Raw genomic sequence first — 24,422 nt, 5'->3', positions numbered from 1 at the left:
TTGTAGCATCTCCAGCCCTGAGCAGAATACATACTGTATCTCTAAGGAAATTTTACTATACAAGATCCAGTCTACCAGCTTATTGAGAATGGCTTTTGCATAATTTTTACAGGGGAATCCAAAGGGAGAATTGGGCAGTAATATGTCGGGCTGCACTGAGCCGAAAAGGAACAGCAGGGTGTAGCATCGTTTAATGATCTGAAAAATCCATCTACTGAATGCTATCTTTTGCCACTCCTGGATAAAATGTCTATTCCTGCCTCCCACAGGGTGGTTTTGTATCACTTAAGACAAACTAAAGCAGTTTGGAAGATGAATCGACATGGAGCTGAGAAGTTTGCTGTCTCTAGCAGCCTGTAAGTTGCCTCCATGATGCCAACCCCTGAAAACAAAAAGAACATAGTGCCTATTAAAGGGGTGGCGGACCTTGGCGTTGGCAGTATGCCAACCCTCTGGCGTAGCCGCAAAAGAGGTGAAACTGCTGAGGATACTGTATATAGAAAGGTCTAAGGAAAGCGTCATGGCCCAGATTTCTTTGAAGCGTTCCAATGCTGAATCTGCCTTCTCGACAACCAGGCAAGATGCATCAAATGGCCGATCCATCAAAAAGACATGCACGTCACCCAAGAAGCCCTTGGATCTCATCCAGAGGCGACACCGAAGCACCATGATAGGGTTGACTGCTTTGCTCAAGCAGACAATGGTATCCAGCCCTAAACGTACGATTTATTTGGCTGCATCCTGACCAACTTGGATGGTGTGAGCCAGGTTGGCCTGAAATCCTTAGAGATTACCAGCAAGATCTTGCCAACCATGTTCCATAAAGCTTGGGAATATCTCCCAAGCAAGCAGCTGGCACTGACCGACCAGAGTGCTAGGCTGGCCAAGAAAAACAACAGTTCCCCGAATGCTTCTACTCGTTTTTACTGTCTGGGGGAGTAGTGGGGAATAGATTTGTGTTCATCCTGCTGGTGGAACCTGAACCACCAAACTGTCAAGTGTATCGTGTTGTGTCAAGAAGCCAGGGTTACCTGGAGCCAGCCTGCGATGCCTGGCAATCTGTCCGTTCACCGGTGTACAAGAACAAGACTCAGGTCAGTTGCACCTTAGGGCGTCAATCAGGGCTTCGTTGAATGGAAATAAGGCCTCCGAGAAAGTCTGTCCAGATTGCAAAAGGTCTGTCAATACATTAGGTTTCAAAGTAAAACAAAAGAATGATGCTTTTCCTCCAGAAAGGCAAGAGAAAGAAATGAGAAGCTGTTGGTCGAGACTAGGAGATGGGCTGATCGACTGGATCGGGGGATCTGTGTGATCAGAAGTAATTGCCCTCACACACCCTCATCGTTGGGCTGCTCCTCTTTGGGCCAGCGCTGCAATGCCCAACGGACCCTTAGAGGGGACTCTTTAGCAGAGATGTAAGGATTAGTTACTTACCTGTAATCCTAGTTCTCTTCCAGGGGTATCCTCATCAAAGTCATAAGCATTAGAATATTCCCGCCCATGTGCGGGACCCCGGAAACACTATATTATATGTGCCCCACATATATATACATATATATATATATATATATATATAAACATATATATATATATAAAAACATGCAATAGCAGCCAAATAACATCAGAGCTGAAATATGCTGTTAAGAATTTCCACCATACATGAACAATAAGCATTAGAAACATGAGAAACAACACCAAAGATTGTTTAGAAATTGTTATAATGCTCAGAAAGCAGTAGAAATTCTCATAACTCACTGGAAGCATAGGAAGCTCCCAGGCTGCATTGCAAACACACAGTCTAAAAAGACTGAAAAGCTAACCTGTAGCTGAATAGCAATAAACTGACACCGTGCCTTTAAGGCACCCCTGACCCCCTGTATCTCATCATGCCCCAGGGGTGACAGTTAGGTCAGTTGTTCTTTTCGGAGACTGAAAAACAACCCCAGTAACAAATAGGTTAACAATATCTCCTTATTAAAGAGTATCCTTTGCCCGGGGAGGCGGGAGGGTTGCTTATGACTTTGATGAGGATACCCCTGGAAGAGAACTAGGATTACAGGTAAGTAACTAATCCTTCTCTTCCAGGGGATCCTCATCAATAGTCATAAGCATTAGAATAGAATAGCGAGCCTCTCCTCTTCCCTGCGGGCAAAGGAATGATAAGACAGTAATCTCATCAACAAGTCTGAGTAGGCTATAGATTACCCAAACAGATTCCTCAAGGAGGCCTGCCCTACTTGAGTATCGGCCCTGGAATCGGATTCGAGACAGTAATGCCTCGTAAAGGTATGAACCGATTTCCAGGTTGCCGCCTTGCATATTTCCGACATTGGAATGGCATGCAAGAAAGCCACTGTAGCGGCTTTCCCTCTAGTGGAATGCGCTTTGGGTGACTTCAACAGAGGCTTGCCTGCAAGCTGATAGGCCAATTTAATGCAAGAGACAATCCATCTGGAGATGGATCTCTTGGCCACTGGAAAACCTGTTCGCATTGAACCATAGTTCACAAACAGTTGATCTGTTTTCCTAATCCCTTTAGTCATTTCCAAATAGAACTTGAGCAGTCTCTTAACACCTTCACTGCTAAGGCATTATTAGTGATGCCATATAATTTCCATTGAAATCAATGGAAAGTCCATGACGAGTTACCCTTGTCATTAGCAGCCAAGAGGTTAAGATCTAAGGAGTGAAGTGACCGCTCGGCCGGGGTCGTTGGATTTGGAAAAAAACGAAGGGAGGGAAATGGACTGATTTATATGAAAATCAGAAATGATTTTAGGCAAGAAAGATGGATGAGCCCTTAGGACTACTCTATTGTGATGGAAAACAGTATATGGTTCTTTCGCACAGAGGGCTTGTATTTCGCTTACTCTGCGCGCAGAGGTAATCGCCACCAAAAAGGCCGCCTTCCAAGAGAGATGTTGCAAGGAGGCCTTGTGGATGGGTTCGAACGGAGGTGACATTAATCTGGATAGAACCAGGTCAAATTTCCCATGGAGGAGAAGGGTTTCGCACAGGGGGATACACTTTTTTCAACCCCTGGAGGAAGTCCAAAACCACTGGAACCTGAAAGAAAGAAATCTGATCAGGAGATTTTCTGTATGCTACAATGGCTGACAAATGCACCCTAATAGAAGTGTACTTTAAACCAGCAGTTGCCAGGGAAAGGAGGTATGGCAAGATGACGTCCTCCTGCCCTTTAGTCGGATCCAAGTGATGATCCCTACACCATAAGTAAAACCTTTTCCACTTGAACGCGTAGGACGCTCTCGTGGAAGGCCTCTTAGCCTCCTTTAAAATGTTCATGCATTCGGGAGGCAAGTTCAAATGTCCATATTGCAGGACCTCAGGAGCCATGCTGTTAGGTTCAGTGATGGGAGGTTGGGATGCATTATCCTCCCATTCATCTTGCTCAACAGGTCCGGCCTGCAAGGGAGTCATTTGTGTGGACACACAGACAGATGTAGAAGGTCCGGGTACCACCACTGCCTCGGCCAATCCGGAGCTATCAGGATCATTTCCATGTCCGACCTGAGGAGCTTGGAAACTACTCTCGGAATCCGAGCCAGGGGAGGAAACGCGTATGCGAATGTCCCTGACCAATCCATCAGCAGAGCATTCCCCTGCGTTCCTGGCCGGTGGAACCTGGACGCGAAGGCGTGGCATTTGGCGTTTTCGCCGTCTGCAAACAAGTCTATGGATGGACGACCCCAGCAACGAAAAAGCTCTTCTACTACTTCGTCGTTTAGCACCCAGTCTGGCTGATTTTCGAAGTGCCTGCTGAGTGAGTCTGCTTTTACGTTCAACTCGCCTGGAAGATGCACTGCCACTACTGTGAGGCCTCGAGAGAGAAGCCAATGCCAGATTGTCTGAGCCTCTCGAGAGAGTGGGCGAGATCTTGTGCCTCCTTGTTTGTTCAGATAGAACATGGTGGTCGTATTGTCCGTCTGAACTAGGTCTGAGTTGGACTCTATCGCTGGAAAGAAAGCTTTGAGAGCCAGGAATACCGCTCTGAGTTCCAGCATGTTGATGTGGTATGTCTGCTCCTGCGCAGACCACTGGCCTTGAATTTGAAGCGGACCCATGTGTGCTCCCCAGCCTTGAAGAGGCATCTGTCAATATAGACTGGGATGGAAGGGGTTGGTGAAACAGTACCCCCACCAGCACATTCTTTCTCTGAGTCCACCATTTGATGGCATCTTTCGTCGCTTGGGAAAGAGTGATACGATCTTCCCAACGTCCTGTTGCTTGGTCCCACTGGTCCTCTAGAGCCTGCTGTAGAGGACGCATTCTCAGCCAGGCGTTTGGGATGAGAAAAATGCAGGACGCCATGGAACCCAGCAGGGATGCTACTTGTCGGGCTGTTGAAAGCCGAGACTCTTGCAGAATCCCACATTTCTGACTCATGGAAAAAAGTCTCTCCTCCGAAGGAAACGCTTTTCCCAAGCTTGTGTCCAGAACGGAGCCTAGGTAGTGGATGTACTGTGTAGGCCGCTGGACTGACTTCTCCAGGTTTACCTGGAGGCCTAGCCTGTGTAGCTGGTGCAGGCACAGTTGCAGACCGTGCGTTACCTGTACCGGAGATGGGCCTTTTAGGAGCCAGTCGTCCAGGTATGGGTAGATGAAGAGTCCCTTTTTGTGAAGAAAAGCCGCCACCACTGCCATGCATTTGGTGAAGACTTGTGGTGCGGACTTGAGACCGAAGGGTAACACCTTTTACTGGTAGTGCTTGTTCCCTACGACAAACCTCAAGTACTTGCGATGTTGTTGAGCAATAGGGATGTGAAAGTACGCATCTTGCAGATCCACCGAACACATCCAATCTCCGGCTGGAAGATGTGGGCATATTTGGTGAAGCGCTAGCATGCGGAACTTTTCTCTGACGATGACTTTAATAGTCGCAGATCGAGTATTGGTCTGAACTGTCCTCCTGATCTTTTTTGGGGACAAGAAAGTATCTGGAGTAAACTCCCTTTCCTCTTTGAGCGGGAGGAACTTCCTCTATCGCTCTTTTTTGCAGTAGGACTTTCACCTCTCTTCGGAGCAAGCTTAGCTGGTGAGGGCAAGAGCTCTTTGGAGGAATGCTCTTCGGAGGCGCACAGAAACGTAGCTTGTATCCATTGCGCAGTATATTCAGCACCCACTGATCCTTTGTGATGCTGACCCACTCTGCCAGGTGTTGTGAAGCACTTCCTCCCACTGGAGTGGGTAACGGCGCCAGAGGAAGCCACTGCTCAGGCCTTTCCTCCTCTAGTGGTGTTAAAGGATTGTTGGTGACCTCCTCTACCTCTGCTGGGCTTGCCTCGAAACTGGGATTTCCCCTGGTTCTTATTTTGGGACCACTGAGGGGTTTGAACCCTCTGTTGTCCCCCTCTCCCCCTGTTGGTCTTGAAGCGGCGTTTGAATTCTTTTTTCTTCTCCAAACCCACCGTTTTCACTGTATCTAGTTCCGTCTTCATTCGGTCATCTCTGCATCCGCATGTTCCCAGAAGAGAGCGGAACCCGAAAAGGGGAGATTAAGGATGCGATGCTGAGCATCCGGCTTCAGACCATTAAGGCCTACCAGGCCGACCTTCTGGCACAAACCCCGTGTGAATAGGGATGCGCCGCAAGTACTGCACCATCCGCAGCCGTGCTTATCATCTGATTCGCCACCAGACATCCTTCTGTCACCGTCTCTTCAAAATCCTGCTGGTCTTCCTATGGCAGTTTGGATTTGAACCTTTCCATGGAGTCCCATAAGGCTCTGTCGTATCGACCCAAAAGCGCAGCTGCACTAGAGACCTTAAGAGTGGATGCAGCTGAGTTGCAAACCTTACAACCCCAGGAGTCTTGAGAGTTGCTGTCCTTGTCTGGCGGGACTGAAGAGGAACCAGCGACTGCGTGCGTCTTCCTCGCCGCTGCCACAATTACAGAGTATGCTGGAGGGTCAGATTTTACGAAAACTGGGTCAGAAGAGGCCGGTTTGTATTTTTTCTGAAGGCGGACTGGCACCGCTTCGATAGCCGCTGGAGTTAGGAAAACCTCTTTGACAGGGTCCATAATCCCCGGGACTAAAGGCAGCAGTGGACGGGAGATGGCTTTCTTGTGTAAAGTCTCAAAAATTACTGTTGTTGTTACTTGAGGAACAGGAAATCAGAGAAGTCCCTATTGTTAACTATAAGACGGGGATATTCTTATCCCTACTATACAACCATAGCTCAAGAGATCTTTGCATTTATATCCACTCAAAAACAAATATACATAATAGGCAAACAATAAAAGTCAGAGTTATACACAATTTATTTTAAAATATCCAAAAACAAATGTCAAATGCAGTACCACAGTGCAAAAAGTATTAAAAACAATTTTTATGGTTTTTGTCAGCACCCTACCAATTGGTCAATAGTGCACACATGATTTAATACACGAAATAACAATTAAAAAAAGCAAATAGCTATTAAAAACAAGTTATCGACGCAGCGTTTCGGTTTCTATGATGACACCTTCATCAGGACAGGGTTTTTAAAAAAAGCGTACTCTCATGAATTAAGAGACGTCTTCCTCTTTAATTAATTTGAGGTAGTAGTCCTTAGTTAGTCATAGGACATCGGGTACAGAAATAGTAGTGGACGATCATAATATCCTTTGGTATCTTCACTATACACTGGATTTTCTTGTTCTGTGAGGAAAAAGGAGCCACCGATATGAGGGACCTTTATGTGGAGTTCCCTTCAATATTGGGGGTCAGTCCGTAGTGTAAGCCGTGACTGGATGCCTTCCGGGTTTTTTTGTATAATTAAAACCAATTTGCAGATTCGTTTATTCACTCTGCTCGGCGGGGGTTTTTTGTGGTTAAAGTTGATTACCACCTTCTGTGTTCTATTCGGCCTCCCTGCTCCTTTTTCGCTCGAATTCGTCCGTTCTGTTGGAAGGCATCCAGTCACGGCTTACACTACGGACTGACCCCCAATATTGAAGGGAACTCCACATAAAGGTCCCTCATATCGGTGGCTCCTTTTTCCTCACAGAACAAGAAAATCCAGTGTATAGTGAAGACACCAAAGGATATTATGATCGTCCACTACTATTTCTGTACCCGATGTCCTATGACTAACTAAGGACTACTACCTCAAATTAATTAAAGAGGAAGACGTCTCTTAATTCATGAGAGTACGCTTTTTTTAAAAACCCTGTCCTGATGAAGGTGTCATCATAGAAACCGAAACGCTGCGTCGACAACTTGTTTTTAATAGCTATTTGCTTTTTTTAATTGTTATTTCGTGTATTAAATCATGTGTGCACTATTGACCAATTGGTAGGGTGCTGACAAAAACCATAAAAATTGTTTTTAATACTTTTTGCACTGTGGTACTGCATTTGACATTTGTTTTTGGATATTTTAAAATAAATTGTGTATAACTCTGACTTTTATTGTTTGCCTATTATGTATATTTGTTTTTGAGTGGATATAAATGCAAAGATCTCTTGAGCTATGGTTGTATAGTAGGGATAAGAATATCCCTGTCTTATAGTTAACAATAGGGACTTCTCTGATTTCCTGTTTCTCCTTTCTCCTCGTCCCTACATTGGATTTGTGATGAGACCTCCCTTTTTACTTTTTTCGTTGTTACATGAGGGACAGACATTTCAAAGTTCAGTTTCAGTGCTCCTCTTTGCAGGACATCCAAATACGTGCCAATGTCATCCACTGGGGAGGATCTGGACGTAGGGCTGTCCGTCAACTTAGGGGAGTAGTCCCTCTTGGACGACCTGGTAGAAGAGGTAGATGAAGTAGACGGAGTTCGTCGATGTCTACGGTCAGCATTGTGCCTCCGCTCCCGCAATCTTTTTGAACGCTCCTCCCGTCTAGGAGAGCGAGATCTGACCCGATCTTCTGACCGAGGTCTTCTTCTGGGAGATCGGGATCTTCTGGGAGATCTGGTTGGTGTTCTCACAGGTGATTTGCGCCTGGGAGGACTACGCTTGTCCATCTCCTCTACCAGATTCTGAAGAGGAGACCTGTGTTGCGGACTGGCATATTCTTGCATACGTTTGGTAGCCCCAGAATTTCGCCAATGGTCCAAAGACTTGTACCATCTAGGTGACAGTCTGATTTGCTCAGCCAAAGGATCTGGCCGACGCTCAGGAGATCTGCGCACAGGACTTCTGGACCTTGAAGATTCAGTTGAGTAGCCAGAGGACCGTGAAGAGAAATGACGGGAAGCAGACTCCATTACCATGATCACATCTGAATGCCTCGACGTCGAGCGTTCCCTCGCCGTCGAACGCCTTCGGGGAGTCGGCGGGTCAAACAATCTCGACTTCGAATGTCTATGTGAGGATCTATGGTCTCTCGACGTCGAGCGGCGATGACCAGCCGCCGACGGAGCTCTCTGCCTCGACGTCGAACGGCGATGCCCGGCCGTCGACGGAGGTTTCTCTCTCGACGTCGAACGACGATGTCCAGTCGTCGACGGAGTGTTCTGTCTCGACGTCGAGTGCCTGTGCGATGATGGCGGAGGGGTATTGGGCACCCTCGACGCCGAGCGTCGACGAGACCCTGACGGAGACTGCGTCCTCGACGCCGATCGACAAGTTACTGTCGACGGCGGAGGGGTCTTGATCCTCGACGCCGAACGCCGCTTCTTGGACGACGGCGGAGGAGTCACACTTCTCGACGCCGGTCGTCGCCTGGATGACGACGGCGGAGGAGTGACCTCCCTCGACGCCGATCGTCGCCTGCTTGACGACGGCGGAGGGGCCTTTGATCTCGACGCCGACCGTCGCCCGGTTGACGGCGGCGGAGTCGCATCTCTCGACGCCGATCGTCGCCCGGTTGACGGCGGCAGAGGGGATCTCGACGACGGAATTGGATCCTTCGATGTCGTCGTCGTACCTGTTCTTATCGACGGCGAGCCCGCCGTCGACGGCCTTTTAGATGCCAAACGATCCACCAGTGGTGCTTTCCTCAGCGCCAAGCCTGACGCTGAGGCTGAAGGGATGGAAGACCTGTGTTTTGAAGATGTTTTAGTCTTCTTGGACCCCTTCTTCCCCGGAGACCTTTCTCTGGATGACCTATGAGCCAGGCCATAGATGCGAATCCTCTCTCTGTCTTTGAGAGTTCTTCCTGACAGGTGCTCGCAGTGAGGACAGGTGCCTGGATCATGTTCTTCAGGCAAACACAGGATACAAACATCGTGGTTGTCTGATTTTGCTTTCTTGTTACCACAAGAAGGACACTTATCAAAAAGTGAAGGCATTTCCCACAGAAAAAGCCCAGTAAACTGCTTAAAAAGGCAGTCCCTTACTTGACAAGATGAAAAATGTCGAAGTAAGTTGTAGGAATGTAGGGTCTGCAATCCTATGATCACCCCAGATTTTTGCTTTTTGCTTCACTGGTTTACGACTTTCCCTGACTGTGGGCCTACTAATCAGACCCTCAGCCTAGCTGTTCTCTCTCTAAATTGACACACATGTACCTTAGGTGCATTTACCAATTGGTACTGGGCCACCTTATCAGTCCCTGTACAGTATACCTTAGGTATCCAGGGCATAGGTGTACCCAGGGCCTACCAGGGCCTGCAGCATGGATTATGCCACCCCTGGCTGGCCACCCAAATCTGACACAACTGGCTGCACGACAGCTGGGGCAAGGTGGTGTACTCACCCTTTGCTTTAGATATAGTATCCCTATATCTAAACCTAAAATGGACACATGTATTCCTATCAGTCACTCCTATGGCAGGCCTTAACAATCCAGAAGGCAGAGTGCTTGGAATTATGTGAGATGGTGCTCTGGCATGAGCTGAGCCCGTCTGCAGCTTGCGGAACCAAGTCCTAATAGCTGTTCCATGATAACGCGTACCATATACTCTTGTGCATTATAATCCTCGCGGTTATTTGCTATCTTTGATATTGCTTTATCAAAACATGTCGAGTAAGGTCTCATACAAATTGGAATTCTAACCCCTCGCCAATTCTGGCGACGGGGTTAGCATTCCACCCTTCTAGAGGGACACAACATGTATGTAACTGTGAACCCCGGTTAAAGTTAACTCGAGCCCCAGCATCACAAAATGGATGCTGCCACCACAGACACAAGTCTGACCTCCTGCTGCTGGGAGTCCTTCCAGCGAGGAGAGCTTGGACAAAGGGTTTCCTGTCAGGAGCGGTGCTAGCACCATCCCAGACAGGGTTTTGTGTATCCCAGATAGGCAGGGCTGAGAGGAAGGTTGACTGCAAGTGGCACCCCGGTGCTCACTATGCATCTGCCGCTTTGAACCAGTTCCAGGGGCACATCAGCCCCGGAGCTGGGGAAAGTCCGGACAAGGGAGAGGGGTGTAACCACCCCCCTCCTGGTCCCACCCATGGGCAGGACCTAGTTGTAGGAGGGTAGATACCTGACTATGGTTACCCTCAACTTTTTTCTTGGTGTTTTGCTGGTTTTTCGACTTAGTTGACCTGGGACCCTGCTATTCAGGGCCCCAGGCCCACTGCTCTCTCTGTAAAATGGATTCCATGTACCTTAGGTGCATTTACCAATTGGTACTGGGCCACCTTATCAGACCCTGGAACTCCGGGCATAGGTGTACCCAGGGCCTACCAGGGGCTGCAGCATGTATTATGCCACCCCTGGCTGGCCATCTAAATCTGACAACTGGCTGCACGACAGCTGGGGCAAAGTGGTGTAATCACCCTTTGCTGTAGATATAGTATACCTATATCTAACCCTAAAATAGACACATGTATTCCTATCAGTCACTCCTATGGCAGGCCTTAACAATCCTGAAGGCAGAGTGCTTGGAATTATGTGAGATGGTGCTCTGGCATGAGCTGAGCCCGTCTGCAGCTTGCGGAACCAAGTCCTAATAGCTGTTCTATGATAACGCGTACCATATACTCTTAAGTGCATTATAATCCTTGCGGTTATTTGCCATCTTTGGTATCGCTTTATCAAAACAAGTCGAGTAAGGTGTCATACGAATTGGAATACTAACCCCTCGCCAATTCTGGCGACGGGGTTAGCATTCCACCCTTCTAGAGGGACACGACATGTATGTAACTGTGAACCCCGGTTAAAGTTAACTCGAGCCTCAGCATCACAAAATGGATGCTGCCACCACAGACACAAGTCTGACCCCCTGCAGCTGGGAGTCCTTCCAGCGAGGGGAGCTTGGACAAAGGGTTTCCTGTCAGGGGCGGTGCTAGCACCATCCCAGACAGGGTTTTGTGTATCCTAGGTAGGCAGGGCTGAATAGGAAGGTGACTGCAAGTGGCACCCCGGTGCTCACTGTGCATCTGCCAGTTTGAACCAGTTCCAGGGGCACCCCAGCCCGAGCTGGGGAAAGTCCGGCATGGGAGAGGGGTGTAACCACCCCCCTTCCTGGTCCCACCCATGGGCAGGACCTAGTCCTGTACCAGCCCCTTTCTTTAGTATAAAGGTGGGAGCGGGGACCCTTCCAAATTAGATTATCTTTGAATCCTGAAACTACTTTCTACGAAAGGAACTCAAGACTTCTTCCTAAGATTTCTCCCTTGTGGCTAAGGAGTAGTCACCCTGCATCTGCGGGCACCAACTAAGAGCACTGCGGTTTGCTGCACGTCCTTCCTCCAGGACCAGACCGACCAGCACGACGAGACCCGGCTTCCCTGGCACCTCTGACCTCTACCTACATCATCAGCCCAGCTGAGATTCGTGGGTGTGACGAGACCTTGAGGGACCGGCCATCTTCAGAACTGCACTACGCTTATCCAGCACGACCGCCGAGGGATCCTCGAGGGAGTGCTTTGGGGTTTGAGAAGCCCTAACCCTGAGCAGCTCCTGCACCGAAGTCCAGCCCCCCAGCATCCACGAGATCTGCGTGGGGCCCTTCTGCTCTTTGCTGCTCACCGCGTTGTCCGGCCACTTGCCTGCTGGCTTGTAGCCCTCTTGACAACGAACGATGACACTTCCATCGCTGGTCTGGTTGCCCCAGACTGGCCCTTGCTCCCCTCCAACAGAGGAGCACCCCAGACCCTCCTGGTCCACTCCAGACGCCATTTTGAGTCCACCGCGTGGGCTTGCATTTGCCAAGAGTTGTTGCCCCAATCCTGGGTCCAGCATCGCCGACAGCAGATACCTTCGTGGGACAGCTCGCACCTCCATCCTGGTCGCCGACAACGCCTCCTGGTCCGAGAGACTGCAGAGCCCAGCGTCGCCCACTCACCTGGTCGAGGTGACTTCCTCCGGTGCCATCCTGGTGCCCATCTAATCACTTACAGGGTCTGATAAGGTGGCCCAGTACCAATTGGTAAATGCACCTAAGGTACACGTGTCAATTTAGTGAGAGAACAGCAAGGCTGTGGGTCTGATTAGCAGGCCCACAGCCAGAGAAGTCGTAAACCAGTGAAGCAAAAAGCAAAAATCTGGGGTGATCATAGGATTGCAGACCCTACTCTCCTACAGTGGTGTCCTTTCACTTGGTGTTCAAGGGGTATATGTGATGGTATAACAGCTGGCTTAACACGCCTTCTAGAGTTTAGCCTAAAGACTGCTCTTGTCCATGCTACTAGGATAGCTGGTCAATAAGGTTGACTTACAACCAATCATCAATAAGGGTTGTTTGGACTGATGCATAGTGATCACTAGAATAGTGAGCACTGCATATCAGGCCAACTTCTCACACTAGTCGCGTGCCTGCCCCTTTTTTTTTAGAATAAAGGTAGGAGCAGCCCCCCTTCCCAAATTAGATAATTCTGAATCTTGACTACTTTCCACGAAAGGACTCTTGACTATTTCTGAAGACTCTCCCTTGTGGCTAAGGAGTAGCCACCCTGCACCCGCAGGCACCATCTAAGCATCGCGGTTTGCTGTAAGTCCATCCTCCGGATCAAGACTGCCCAGCTCGACGAGACCCGGATTCCATGGCATCTCTGACCTCTACCTTCATCATTAGCCCAGCTGAGATTCAAGGGTGCGACGAGACCTGAAGGGACCGGCAATCTTCAAAACTGCACGACGCTTAACCAGCACGACCGCCGAGGGATCCTCGAGTGAGTGCTTTGGGGTTTGAGAAGCCCTGACCCTGAGCAGCTCCAGCACCGAAGTCCAGCCCCCCCCCCAGCATCCACGAGATCTGCGTGGGGCCTTTCTGCTCTTTGCTGCTCACCGCGTTGTCCGGTCACTTGCCTGCTGGCTAGTGGCCCTCCTGACGAACCACGACGATTGCACCGCTGGTCTGGTTGCTCCAGACTGGCCCTTGCTCCCTTCCAAGAGAGGAGCACCCCGGACCCTCTGGGTCCACTCCAGACGCCATCTTGACTCCACCGCGTGGGCTTGACTTTGCCAAGGTTTGTTGCCCCAATCCTGGGTCCAGCATCGCCGACAGCAGACACCTTCGTGGGACAGCTCACACCTCCAGCCTGGTCGCCGACAACGCCTCCTGGTCCGAGGGACAGCAGAGTCCAGCGTCGCCCACTCATCTGGTCGAGGTGACTTCATCCGGTGCCATCCTGGTGCCCACCTAATCACTGGCTAGTGATTAAGAACTGAGTCCCCTCTGCTTTCAGGTCGTCTCCATCTTCGATCCAGGCTTGGATCACTCCGGACATTTTCACTGGTCGCCTGCTAGCAACTTCTTCTTTCAGCCTCCATAGACTTCAACGAGGATTCCCGACGTCTTTTTGAACCCTATGCAGCCGCAGCCCCTGGGCTAGGTAACCTGAGCATTTCGGTGCTCTCACGTAGGTTCACTATCTAAGTGTCCAGATCCTTTGTCGTTTTCAGTCTATCTAGTCGGATTCGTCCGATAACAGTAACTTTACGAATACTAGCATCCATAGACTTTGTCTCGCATCCCGCGTGAGAGTGCACACTCTGCACCCGATCTCCCTAGGCTTCCTGCTCCTAACCTGAAGGTTCAGTAGTGTAGTCCTAGCGATCCTGAAGCCTCTGGATCTTGTTACTTACCTGCTAGTATTTCGCATTCCACTTTTAAAGTATATGGTTTTTCGTACCCCTCGGGCATTTGTGTAAATTGTGCGACTTAAAGTATTTTCTTAAGAGTTTTGTTGTGTGCTTAGCTCCCTGACTCAAAGAGTTCAGGGTAGATTTGTTATAAATAAATATCCTTTTATTTTCATAGCAACTTGTGTGGTGTCCTTTCACTTGGTGTTAAAGGGGTATATGTGATGGGTTAACAGCTGGCTTAACACGCCCTCTAGAGTTTAGCCTAAAGACTGCTCTTGTCCATGCTACTAGGATAGCTGGTCTATAAGGTCGACTTACAACCAATCATCAATAAGGGTCGTTTGGAATGATACAAAGTGATCACTAGAATAGTGAGCACAATATATCAGGCCAACTTCTCACATAAGTGAAAAAAGTTGTTCAGTGTGAGTAATTTTCTGTCAGTAAACAGAAATTAGTGGAGCTGTGTAACCAGGATCCTTCCCGAAGGAGCCGGAAAGAACAACTGACCTAACTGTCACCCCTGGGGCATGATGGGATACAGGGGGTCAGGGGTGCCTTAAAGGTACGGTGTCAGTTTATTGCTATTCAGCTACAGGTTAGCTTTTCAGTCTTTTTAGACTGTGTGTTTGCAATGCAGCCTGGGAGCTTCCTATGCTTCCAGTGAGTTATGAGAATTTCTACTGCTTTCTGAGCATTAAAACAATTTCTAAACAATCTTTGGTGTTGTTTCTCATGTTTCTAATGCTTATTGTTCATGTATGGTGGAAATTCTTCACAGCATATTTCAGCTCTGATGTTATTTGGCTGCTATTGCATGTTTTTATATATATATATATATATATATATATATGTATAAATATGTGGGGCACATATAATATAGTGTTTCCGGGGTCCCGCACATGGGCGGGAATATTCTAATGCTTATGGCTATTGATGAGGATCCCCTGGAAGAGAACTTCAGATTTTTAGCAGCAATGATGAATGCGAGTGAGGATGTGGTGACTGTAGGGTGGTGTGCTTGGTGATTTAAAACTGTCTAAGGGGTACCAAGAACAGTTTTAATAGGGTGGTCTCCTTGACAGGAGTTAAGGGGGCCTGCCAACAAAGGCTGCAGGGGACTTCGGGAAGCTCACAAGGGGTGAAACCAAACTGGACTCTGTCTCTTGAGGGCTTGGGGACCACGTTGACCCACTTTGACACTTGGTGGCGTCAGGTTCTGGCGGTTCTGGAATGCTAACTGTTCTTCTTTGGGTGCCTGCAGGATGCAGGAGAGCAGGTCTGCTGCTTCACGGGTGTCCTTGAAGCTTTACTGAAGGCAGGCAGTCCTCCGAGGCTTTGGAGGCATGACACCTTGCAGGACGAAACTACTTTGTCGCAATTCGATGGGGAACAGAAGACAAGCAGACAGGGCTGCTGCCAAGCCAGTTGCTCTTCTTCAGTCTTTGCTTTCACAGCCCTTCAGTGTCTTCCTCTGTTGTAGGTCAGCAGGAGCTGCCAGCCTGGTGCAAGGGGCTCCCCTAAATACGACATTTTGGGGCATTAGAGGAGTGCAGGGTAGTAGCCAAAGGGATACCTACCCCTGAGGTCACTGCACCCCCTATATGACCACTTACTGTGGGAAGTGGGCATAACTCTATCCCTGAGTTTCTAGGTTAGCCATCACCAAGATGGTTAACTTTGAAAAGTTGACTCCACTTCAGATAGCCCACCTTAGGGACAGTTCTAGCCTGAGGGTGGACACCTATCTGACTAGTTAATTTCCCCACATGTCCTAGTGCCAAGGGGCTCTGGACAAAGGGGGACAGTTTACTTTCCTGTGGCATTCGCCCGATTCGCATACTAAAGGCAGTGGGCTCTTTGAAGCTCCCCTGCCTTGTAATGATAATCTACAGGTCGTCCTCTGGGAGGGGGGTGTAACCGCCGGGGCAGGCTTTGTTTCTGACCTCCTGAGAGTAAAGGCCGTCACCCTTGGGGGTCAGAAATCTGTCTCTGGTGGAAGGCTGGCAGAAAATAATCAGGTAGCAGACCCGTAGCTGGTAGGCTTTCAGGGGGCACCTCTAAAATGCCCTCTGTGTGCAGGTATTAATAAATCCAATAGTCGCATCAGTATGGGTTTATTAATTCGAGATGTTTCATACCAAACTTCCCTACTTTCAGTGAAGCCATCATGTAGCTGCGGAGCGAATTTTCACCAGTTTGCAGCACATGTATGTATGTGTTTGGTGAGGGATCCTTTAGCGTGCACAATTCGTTAATGGTGTTGAATGTATTGCCAACGGGGGTAAAATTGCAGTTATGGGAAAAAAGATCTGGGGGCCTGGTTAGCAGGAACCCAGTCTCTTCCAGTCGAAATCACATCAAATACCAGGCAAAAAGTGGGGGGTGACGATGTTTCTTACAAAAACAGCTTAAGAATTGGCTTCACCTTTCTAGTTCGAGACTGCTGAGAAGCATATCATTCTTTATGTGGGATGGAACAGGCTATGTGCTCAGGGAACATACTTCTATCTTTAAAAGCTCAAGAGACTAAACAAATGCAATGACAAGAAGAACTGGGCAGAGCCACGCTAAACAAACAGAATGGAAGAAGAGCAAATATCTACCAAACAGCTACATGGTTGGTTTACTGCATAAGATAGATCTGAATGAGGTATATGATTTTCCACAGTTCCCTACAATCAGTATCAAAAGTACACTTGCCTGATTTATAGCTTCAAAACCAGACTGCACGCTAATATTAAAGCTCTCCTCGCTATCCCCATCATCAGATTTGGAAAGAATGTTGTTAATGTGATGGAAGACGTTGCTCTGATGAAGGAACTGATGGTCGGATTGTTTAAATTTGAGGCTCCAGCACCTGTATGCATGATACCAAACAGAATACAAATAAACAATGTTAAATGGGTTTTAAAAAAACTTTTTTCTTTAATGCAAATGAAGGAAAGCTTTGTACAAGATTGTTGAGGTAATACTGAGAAAAGAGCATGAGACTTTATATCTGCAGACATCCCCGTATACTGTAGTAGAAGCAATGTTCTTGACAGTAACTAATTGCAAAATGTCAGTTACAATACTCATTAACGGTAGAGCAAATATATTAAACAGTTGCTTACCAGTAACTACAGCTTTGCAGCATGAGTAACAATACGCTTCGGGTACATCTGACATTTAGAAGTTCACTTGTTTTGCTCCAAGATAGACCCTGATTGTGTTTGCAATGAGACTCCCCTCTAACACCCTCTGTTTTCACATACATTAAGCTATCTATAGATTACACTTTATTGCATCAAATCTACTCTCGTGCAGGAGTTAAAGTGATCTCTGTGAAACCTAGAACCTCAAAGTGAGTCCTCTGAATCTAAATTCAATGTGGGAAATTATTTTTTATTCTATCAGAGTAGGTTCAGCTTCTGTGAAATTTAGCGATCAGCACACAATCACTCTGTCAGAGTGGAACATTTGTCAGGCATCAGAAATGAGTAGGCCAACACCATCAGAAGGACAATAAGACAGTCCTTCAAATGGAACTGAACTGGGGCTTCTTCTACTCATGAGGAGAACCCTGGTATATCTATTCGCCAACTCAGCGAACGAGCAGTGTCAAACATTTGTACATTGGGAGCTTGAGTCTTTGTTTTTATCCCTACATTACGCATAATGTGCCATTATATTTAGTTCCCTAAGGAGATGACTGAGTATCCTCACTGGGAAGGCTGCAGAGAAAAATAGTAAGCGAGACAGCATTACCATGACATCTCAACAGAGCTACAACTGATTGTATTTTCATATTGATTAGATTTGTTTCTGCCTGACCCACCTGTACCCCCTTAGTACTGTAGGGTGATGGATTCACTTTTAAGATTAATGTCTACTTCATATTTGGTTGGATTTGGCATATGCTGGAGTTAGCCCAGTTTACTCTAGGGGCAGAGGCTCCACCAAATCTCTCTAGAGCCTCAATCGCCCAATCTATGACTGCCAGTGAGTAGTCTTAGAATAGCAGGAGGTCATCAGTAAATAGTGAGTTTTATTGCCTATTTGTATGCCTCTGCAGCCTAAACCCAGTCACATTTGATTGGCAAATGGTTCCATTACTATGGCACCTAGATAAGTGAGGAGGGGGACATCATTATAGTGTTCATTAGCCCATCTTATATGACACCAATATCCGGCAGTTCCAATTCCCAAGGCAGTTCTCCTTGGAGACTTCTTCCACTAGCATTGAGGGTGGAGACCACTGTATGTCTTTCTGCCTTCCCCTTTTTGACACCTAGAGAGAAGCTCCAATAGGGCACCTGGAAGTGAGCCTCTGCACTCTTGTTACACCTCTAGGAGAAACGTATATCAATAGCCATAGTGGGATTAGGGGAAGAACTTTTTATGTGGCGTATCTATTTTTAGGTCTTGCCCCTGGTCTGAGCTTGTGAGGAACTGGGGTGTATTATATGGTGTGGTTGTGCGACCTCACTGTGTTATACACTTACTAACACCTTTAGGACCTTTAGGTTTTGTTTGTCAACGTTTACGATACAGGGGACCCCTTCCCCGTTGCAAATGCATACGAAAATATTTAAGGGCAGGCAGTGGTCCCAGGGGACAACTGCCTGCCCCTAAAAAATCAAACAAAAACATTTAATTTTTTTTTTTTTTAATGCAATTCGTTTTCCTTTAAAGAAAACAGGCTGCATTTAAAAAAAAAAGTAAAAAAGCTGTTTCATGAAAAGCAGTCCCAGACATGGTGGTTTGCTGAGCCCAGCAGGCCACCATCCCTGGAAGATCCAGCCATTCCCAATGGGGTCGCAAAATGTGAGTGCCTCATTAATATTAATGAGCCTTGCATTTTGTGACCCCATTGAGAATTGCATTCAGTGTCTCTGACACTGTTGTACATAGTAAATTGTGAGTCGCAATTGCTAATCGCAATTTAATTTGGCCCTAGTTCTTTTAGGTGTGATATTTCTTCAATTCAGGTAATCGAAGTGTATTCATTTGAATCACGTGTTTCTGGAGACTTGAAGTGCACTGGACAGAATGTGTCACCAGTTAGTCTCTTCTGTAGGTTTACCGATGCCTATTTGTCTTCCAATTTAGTATTACGTTAGACTACGTGTAGTGCTTTTCATAAGGATGATATAGCCCTGCTCTGTCTCTGGTTGAACGTATCAATTGGAGCCCTCTGTGTAAGTGCGATTCGGTGCATTCCACCTTCCATGTATATTCACTAGTCAAATCTGGGAAGTCTGAAGATGATTCCCACTCATAGGTCTCCAAAATGCTGAATACCCTTCTCCTTCCGTGTTGATAGTCCCTCCCAGTAATTTCTATGTTGGGGGGCTGCTAATCCCTGTAACAGGAGACATGGATCTTTTTGTGTGTCCTTGTAGTCTAAGTTCCCAGTAGTGTATACATGCTCCTGATAAACTATGCAGGTTGCCCACCCTTCTTCTGTGTCTCATTAGGATGGTCGCTAAGTCGGTTAGAGTGCAAATGGCACTGCTCTTGTACCTTGTTCTTAATCTATATTCATTCATCTAATCATCCATCTTGCTGCTCACTGTAATGTCGCAGCAATATAGGATAACTCATAGTCTGGGCCTGCTAAATCTCATAGGAGACTGGGAGCTTGAGTCTTTGTTTTTATCCCTACATTACGCATAATGTGCCATTATATCCAGTTCCCAAAGGAGATGACGGAGTATCCTCACTGGGAAGGCTGCAGAGAAAAATAGTAAGCGAGACAGCATTACCATGACATCTTAACAGAGCTACAACTGATTGTATTTTCATATTGATTAGATTTGTTTCTGCCTGACCCACCTGTACCTCCTTAGTATTGTAGGGTGATGGATTCACTTTTAAGATTAATGCCTACTTCATATTTAGTTGGATTTGGCATATGCTGGAGTTAGCCCAGTTCACTTTAGGGCCAGAGGCTCCACATAATCTCTCTAGAGCCTCAATCGCCCAATCTAGGATTGCCATTGATTAGTCTTAGATTAGCAGGAGGTCATCAGTGTATAGTATATATAGTGAGTTTTTGTGCCTATTTGTATGCCTCTGTAGCCTAAACCCAGTCACATTCGATTGGCAAATTGTTCCATTACTATGGCACCTAGATAAGTGAGGAGGGGGGCATCATTATAGTGTTCATTAACCCATCTTATATGACACCAATATCCAGTGTCCTGCACCACGACAAGTAACTTGTTATTCTGAGGGATATTTCCGTCTGCAGCTATCTTACCTCTTGACTCAATACTCAAGGAGTACCCACAGGTGGAGGCTTTGAGGATATTGTAGAGCCAGAAAGTCCCACAACAGAGCTGGCAAAATGACCATCACTGCAGACTTCCAAGTCAAGCAACAATGCCTGTTTAACCCCTTGTGTGCTGTTGACAAGCTCAGCTCGTCATGAGGGACGGTTGAGCTGTCCTCATGACGAGCTGAGCTCGTCACAGCCGTTGGAACGCTCACACGCGGGGATAATTTCCCCGATGTGCTGAACGTTCCAAAACTGCTGTTGTTGTAACAAGCTCAGCTCAGCGGCACCGCGTATGGCCCCCTCCCCCCGCACAGGAGGGGGAAACACCCCGCAGCCAAGGGGTTAAGGTATGGAACCAAATCCACAGTGTAGCGGGCAGATGTCCAGGACACCTCTTACAACTCTCAAAGGCGGCCTTTCCCTGGTGGAATGGACCCAAGTGCCATTAGAAGGCTCCTTCTTGCCAGAGTGTAGCAGATCGTGACGCACAACACAATCCAATAGAAATAGTCTGTTTATTGGAAAAAAAGCATAGCCAAGAAAAAACTGATCATCAATCTGCTACTCGTGGGTCCTGGCAATGTAAAAACTGAGGGCCCAGCGAGGAATGATGTGATGCAATGTCTCCTCCTTTTTCATGGAGGGAAAAGATGGGTAGACTGTTAAAAGAGTAATGCACTGGCCTGAAGCAAGTGAGAAGCCTTGGCGATAAAAAGCAATTTGCCTGTAAAATGTGGTGAAAAGAGGATGAACACACAAAGTCTGAAGCTCGCTAACAAACTGAGCCCAGGTAATGGCTTTTAATAATATTCTTTAAAGTAAGCAGCAGAAAAAGACAAGTTAATAAGCTCAAAGAGCAAATCTATCTAGAACATTAGCACCAAGTTAAGGTCATACTGAGGCATAGCAAAGGAATAAGGGTGCTGGTTTGTTTCATTTCATGTGACCAAAATGGGACCTATTAGTGCTTGTGAAAAAGAAAGGATTCAACGCAGACAGATGCTGGTTGCAGGAGTTCTGTAAATAGGTTAATCTTATTCTCCTTCATAAGTAAAGGCAACCCAGGGATGCATGCAGGTGTGGGAAGAAAATTGGTAAATGAGGACGCTTTCTTTGTTGGAGGCCTAGATGGAAACTCCAGGTCCACCTTCAGGGAGGTATCCAGGCCACTGACATCCAATAGAACAATTTGTCACCAGCATCTATTCCAGTGTGTGGGATAAGGTTGCCTGTATCACTGCTGTCATTATCATCATGGCACACGAGGTTTATCATCTGAATGGATCTAAAATCAGAGCCACACAACTCCTCCAGTCTTCCAAACTACTCTTTGCGCTGCAAAGGTCTGTAGGGAAACTCTTCCTTCAATTTCAAGCTCCTTTTCAGCTTTCAACTTTTTTTAGCTGATCTGAAGTAGGTGCTGGCTCAAGGGGCCCATTTAGGGAAGGGTGAGATGTCATCCAGAAGTGTGTCAGGAAGAGGGTGAAGTGAGTTGACCAGCTGGCAGATGCCCAGATAGGCACCCAATGACTTATTCAAGTGAGAGAGGGCCAGCATGACTGGAATTAAATCTGAAATTTCTTCAGGGACAGCACCAGGATCTGGAAAGTCCCCGAAAGAAGCAGGAGGGGCTCTGGTACCAAGGAAAAATCCAGCATCAGGTCCATCTCCACCAAAGCTGGCTCTAATGAGGACATCAAAGCCTGAATTAGACTGCAGTGCTGCTGGCTGGAATACCTACCCTGTGAAAGGGATCAGCATTGAGAAGCCCAAGTGACTCTTCTTCTTGATCTTCATAGAGTAGTTGTGGTAATGGTCCTCTTCGATGACTTTCTGGTTAAAGGCAAAGGACAACAGGATCTGAGCAGGACCTGTGTTATCCTGTGCGCTCAGCATGAAGAGTTTGGCCTCTCACTCCTTGATGGCCTTGGCATGCACGAGGTCACCTTTTGCACATGATTTGGAGTCATGCTTGGGTCCAAGAAAGAATAGACAGACATTGAGGGGGGTCCAAGAGCAAAACAGGAGCGACATGCTTTAAAATCTGAAATTTTGAGGGTAGACATTCTTGAAAAAACTGCATGTTAAGAATATAGAGAAAATGTTCTGACAAGAGCAAATCTGGCACCTGTGTGGAAGGGCACAGAAAAAGGATAAAGTGTGATGGTCTGGAACCTTATATGACTATGATGACACATCCAGGGGTGGATCTTAAAGCAACACCTATGGGTGCAGGAGAGCTATTTTAACCTCCCTGGTGCAGTCTCTCACCTGGAGGAGATTTAATAGGTGAGGACTCGAGAGGAAAGGAAGTCTGCAGGTGGAAATATCCATCAGAACGTGAATTTATCAGTGTATAGGACCAACCAAATATGAAGGGGTGTAAAAAGGGTGGCATTTTTTACTTTTTGCCTCTTCTATAAAGGGATAGTAGAAAAGGACATGGCAGTGGGCTTTTTATCTATAACTTCTGAATTTATGTTTGTTGAAAATGTTTGTTGAATCATGTTACTACCATGAAGATTGGCACTTCCAGAATTGGACACAGTGAATGGCCGATTACAGCATTGATACTAACGTAATTAGCTTAGGAACCTTCTTCAAGTGGGACATTAATCATCTCTTTACTATTAAATGGCAAGGAGTAGTTAAGATGTACGAGTTACTTACCTTCGGTAACGACGTATCTGGTAGAGACGTTGTCTAGACGCAGATTTCTTACCTTAGAATTATCCCAAGGCGTCAGGCTGGATCCGGAATTTTTTCGCAGCAGCACCTCTGCGCCCTGGGGGACGGCACCACAAGACCCCGCCCTGACGCCGTCCATGGAAGTGACGTCAGCTAGGTCATATAAGTCCCCCCTGGCGCACTGACATCAGTTTTCTACGGAGACACTGTTCCACAGCACAACGTGGAGCCACCAACAAAACTGTGAAAGTATGGGAACAGTGTGCGAAGGAGGAAAAAATCTGTATAACAAAGAAATGGGATGGTGCATAACACCATCATAAAGGACAGTATCAGACACTGTCTACTAACAAACCAAGAAGTAATGGCAGAGCATCGCTCTAAGAAACAGCCTCGCAAAGCGAAGCATGGTCCCTCCCCAGAGGCTGAGTAACCAGGGAAGAGTATCTCGACAGACAAAAGGTAGACTGTTATTACAACATAGAACTGTGCTGGCGAACAAGGGCGGAGCACAGGAAGAACAACAATCTACTGCGAGAAGGCAGTACAAGAACTGCACTTCACCTATAGTAATGGAAGGCGACTGTAGAGGAGACAAGAGCCCTAAGTCGATGGGGGAGGCGGGAGGGAGGGAAAGCAACAGGAGAAGACCCCACACTTGAAGGACCCGAGTGGAGGAATGCAGAGAAAGTGAAGAAGAATCTACTGGTGAAGATGAAGCAAAAAGCACCACTCTACAGGAAGAGAAGCCACCTGGAGGGAGGCGGCTGCATATGGCAATTCTTAAAAGGGTCGCACCAATTTGAGCTCCACGGATGAAGACCAGTGGCAACTGAAAGGAGGCAAAGTGGAGAAGTCCACCTGGCAAGGTCCGCGCAGAACGGGGAGGATGGGTGAGCGTTAAGGTATCTGCAGCTAGACAACGTCTCTACCAGATACATCGTTACCAGAGGTAAGTAACTAGTACATCTGATTGAGACATCTAGCCACAGATTCCTTACCTAAGAATAGATACAACAACCATACCCCAAGGGAGAGGTGGGTCTGCAACAGAACAGAAAGTGCCCGATAGCACTGAGCCGGCCACAGACTATGGGGAAAGCTGTGGCAGTGCAGCCAGTCAGCAACCCAAGCAGCTCGGAGAGCAAAAGACAACGGGAGGCAAAGTGTCACAAGACTGCCAGAATAGCGCGAGACAATACCCCTGTGAGTATGAGATGTAGAAATGGCACTAAGCCATATCCCAGAACGGAAGAGAGAGTTCATAACAAAGAACTACTCCCAGAGCTCAATGGTGCACTAAGTTGACACCAACAAAAGCTAGAGGACAACATGGAGGGACGTAACCAGAGCCTAACAGGCGAGCCCACGCAAGGAAGGCCTGACAGGCAGCATCCAAGAAGCAAAGGGCAAGAGGCAGGAACTGAGCAACGTCTCAGAAGTACAGGCAAGAACATAAGACACGCCAAGTGCACACTTAGTCACACGAAGGCGACAGGGGCGGACAGCACCAAGCAGATAAGATGAGTACGGGACTGC

The 24,422-nt window shown here is 47.4% G+C and overlaps 1 protein-coding gene across 12 annotated transcripts in view; it reads right to left on the bottom strand.

Moving 5' to 3' along the window:
* MYCBP2 (MYC binding protein 2) overlaps positions 1–24,422 on the bottom strand; it is a 2,065,574-nt gene that overhangs the window by 443,539 nt on the left and 1,597,613 nt on the right. For all 12 annotated transcript variants that reach the window (XM_086934832.1, XM_086934837.1, XM_086934835.1 and 9 more), the window contains one exon: positions 16,634–16,790. In XM_086934832.1, the coding sequence (XP_086790958.1) occupies positions 16,634–16,790 (157 nt within the window). The remainder of the gene's footprint in view (positions 1–16,633; positions 16,791–24,422) is intronic.

Source organism: Lissotriton vulgaris, chromosome 8, assembly GCF_964263255.1.
Source record: "Lissotriton vulgaris chromosome 8, aLisVul1.2, whole genome shotgun sequence".
NCBI lineage: Eukaryota > Metazoa > Chordata > Amphibia > Caudata > Salamandridae > Lissotriton > Lissotriton vulgaris.
This window is presented reverse-complemented; position numbering and strand designations above follow the sequence as displayed.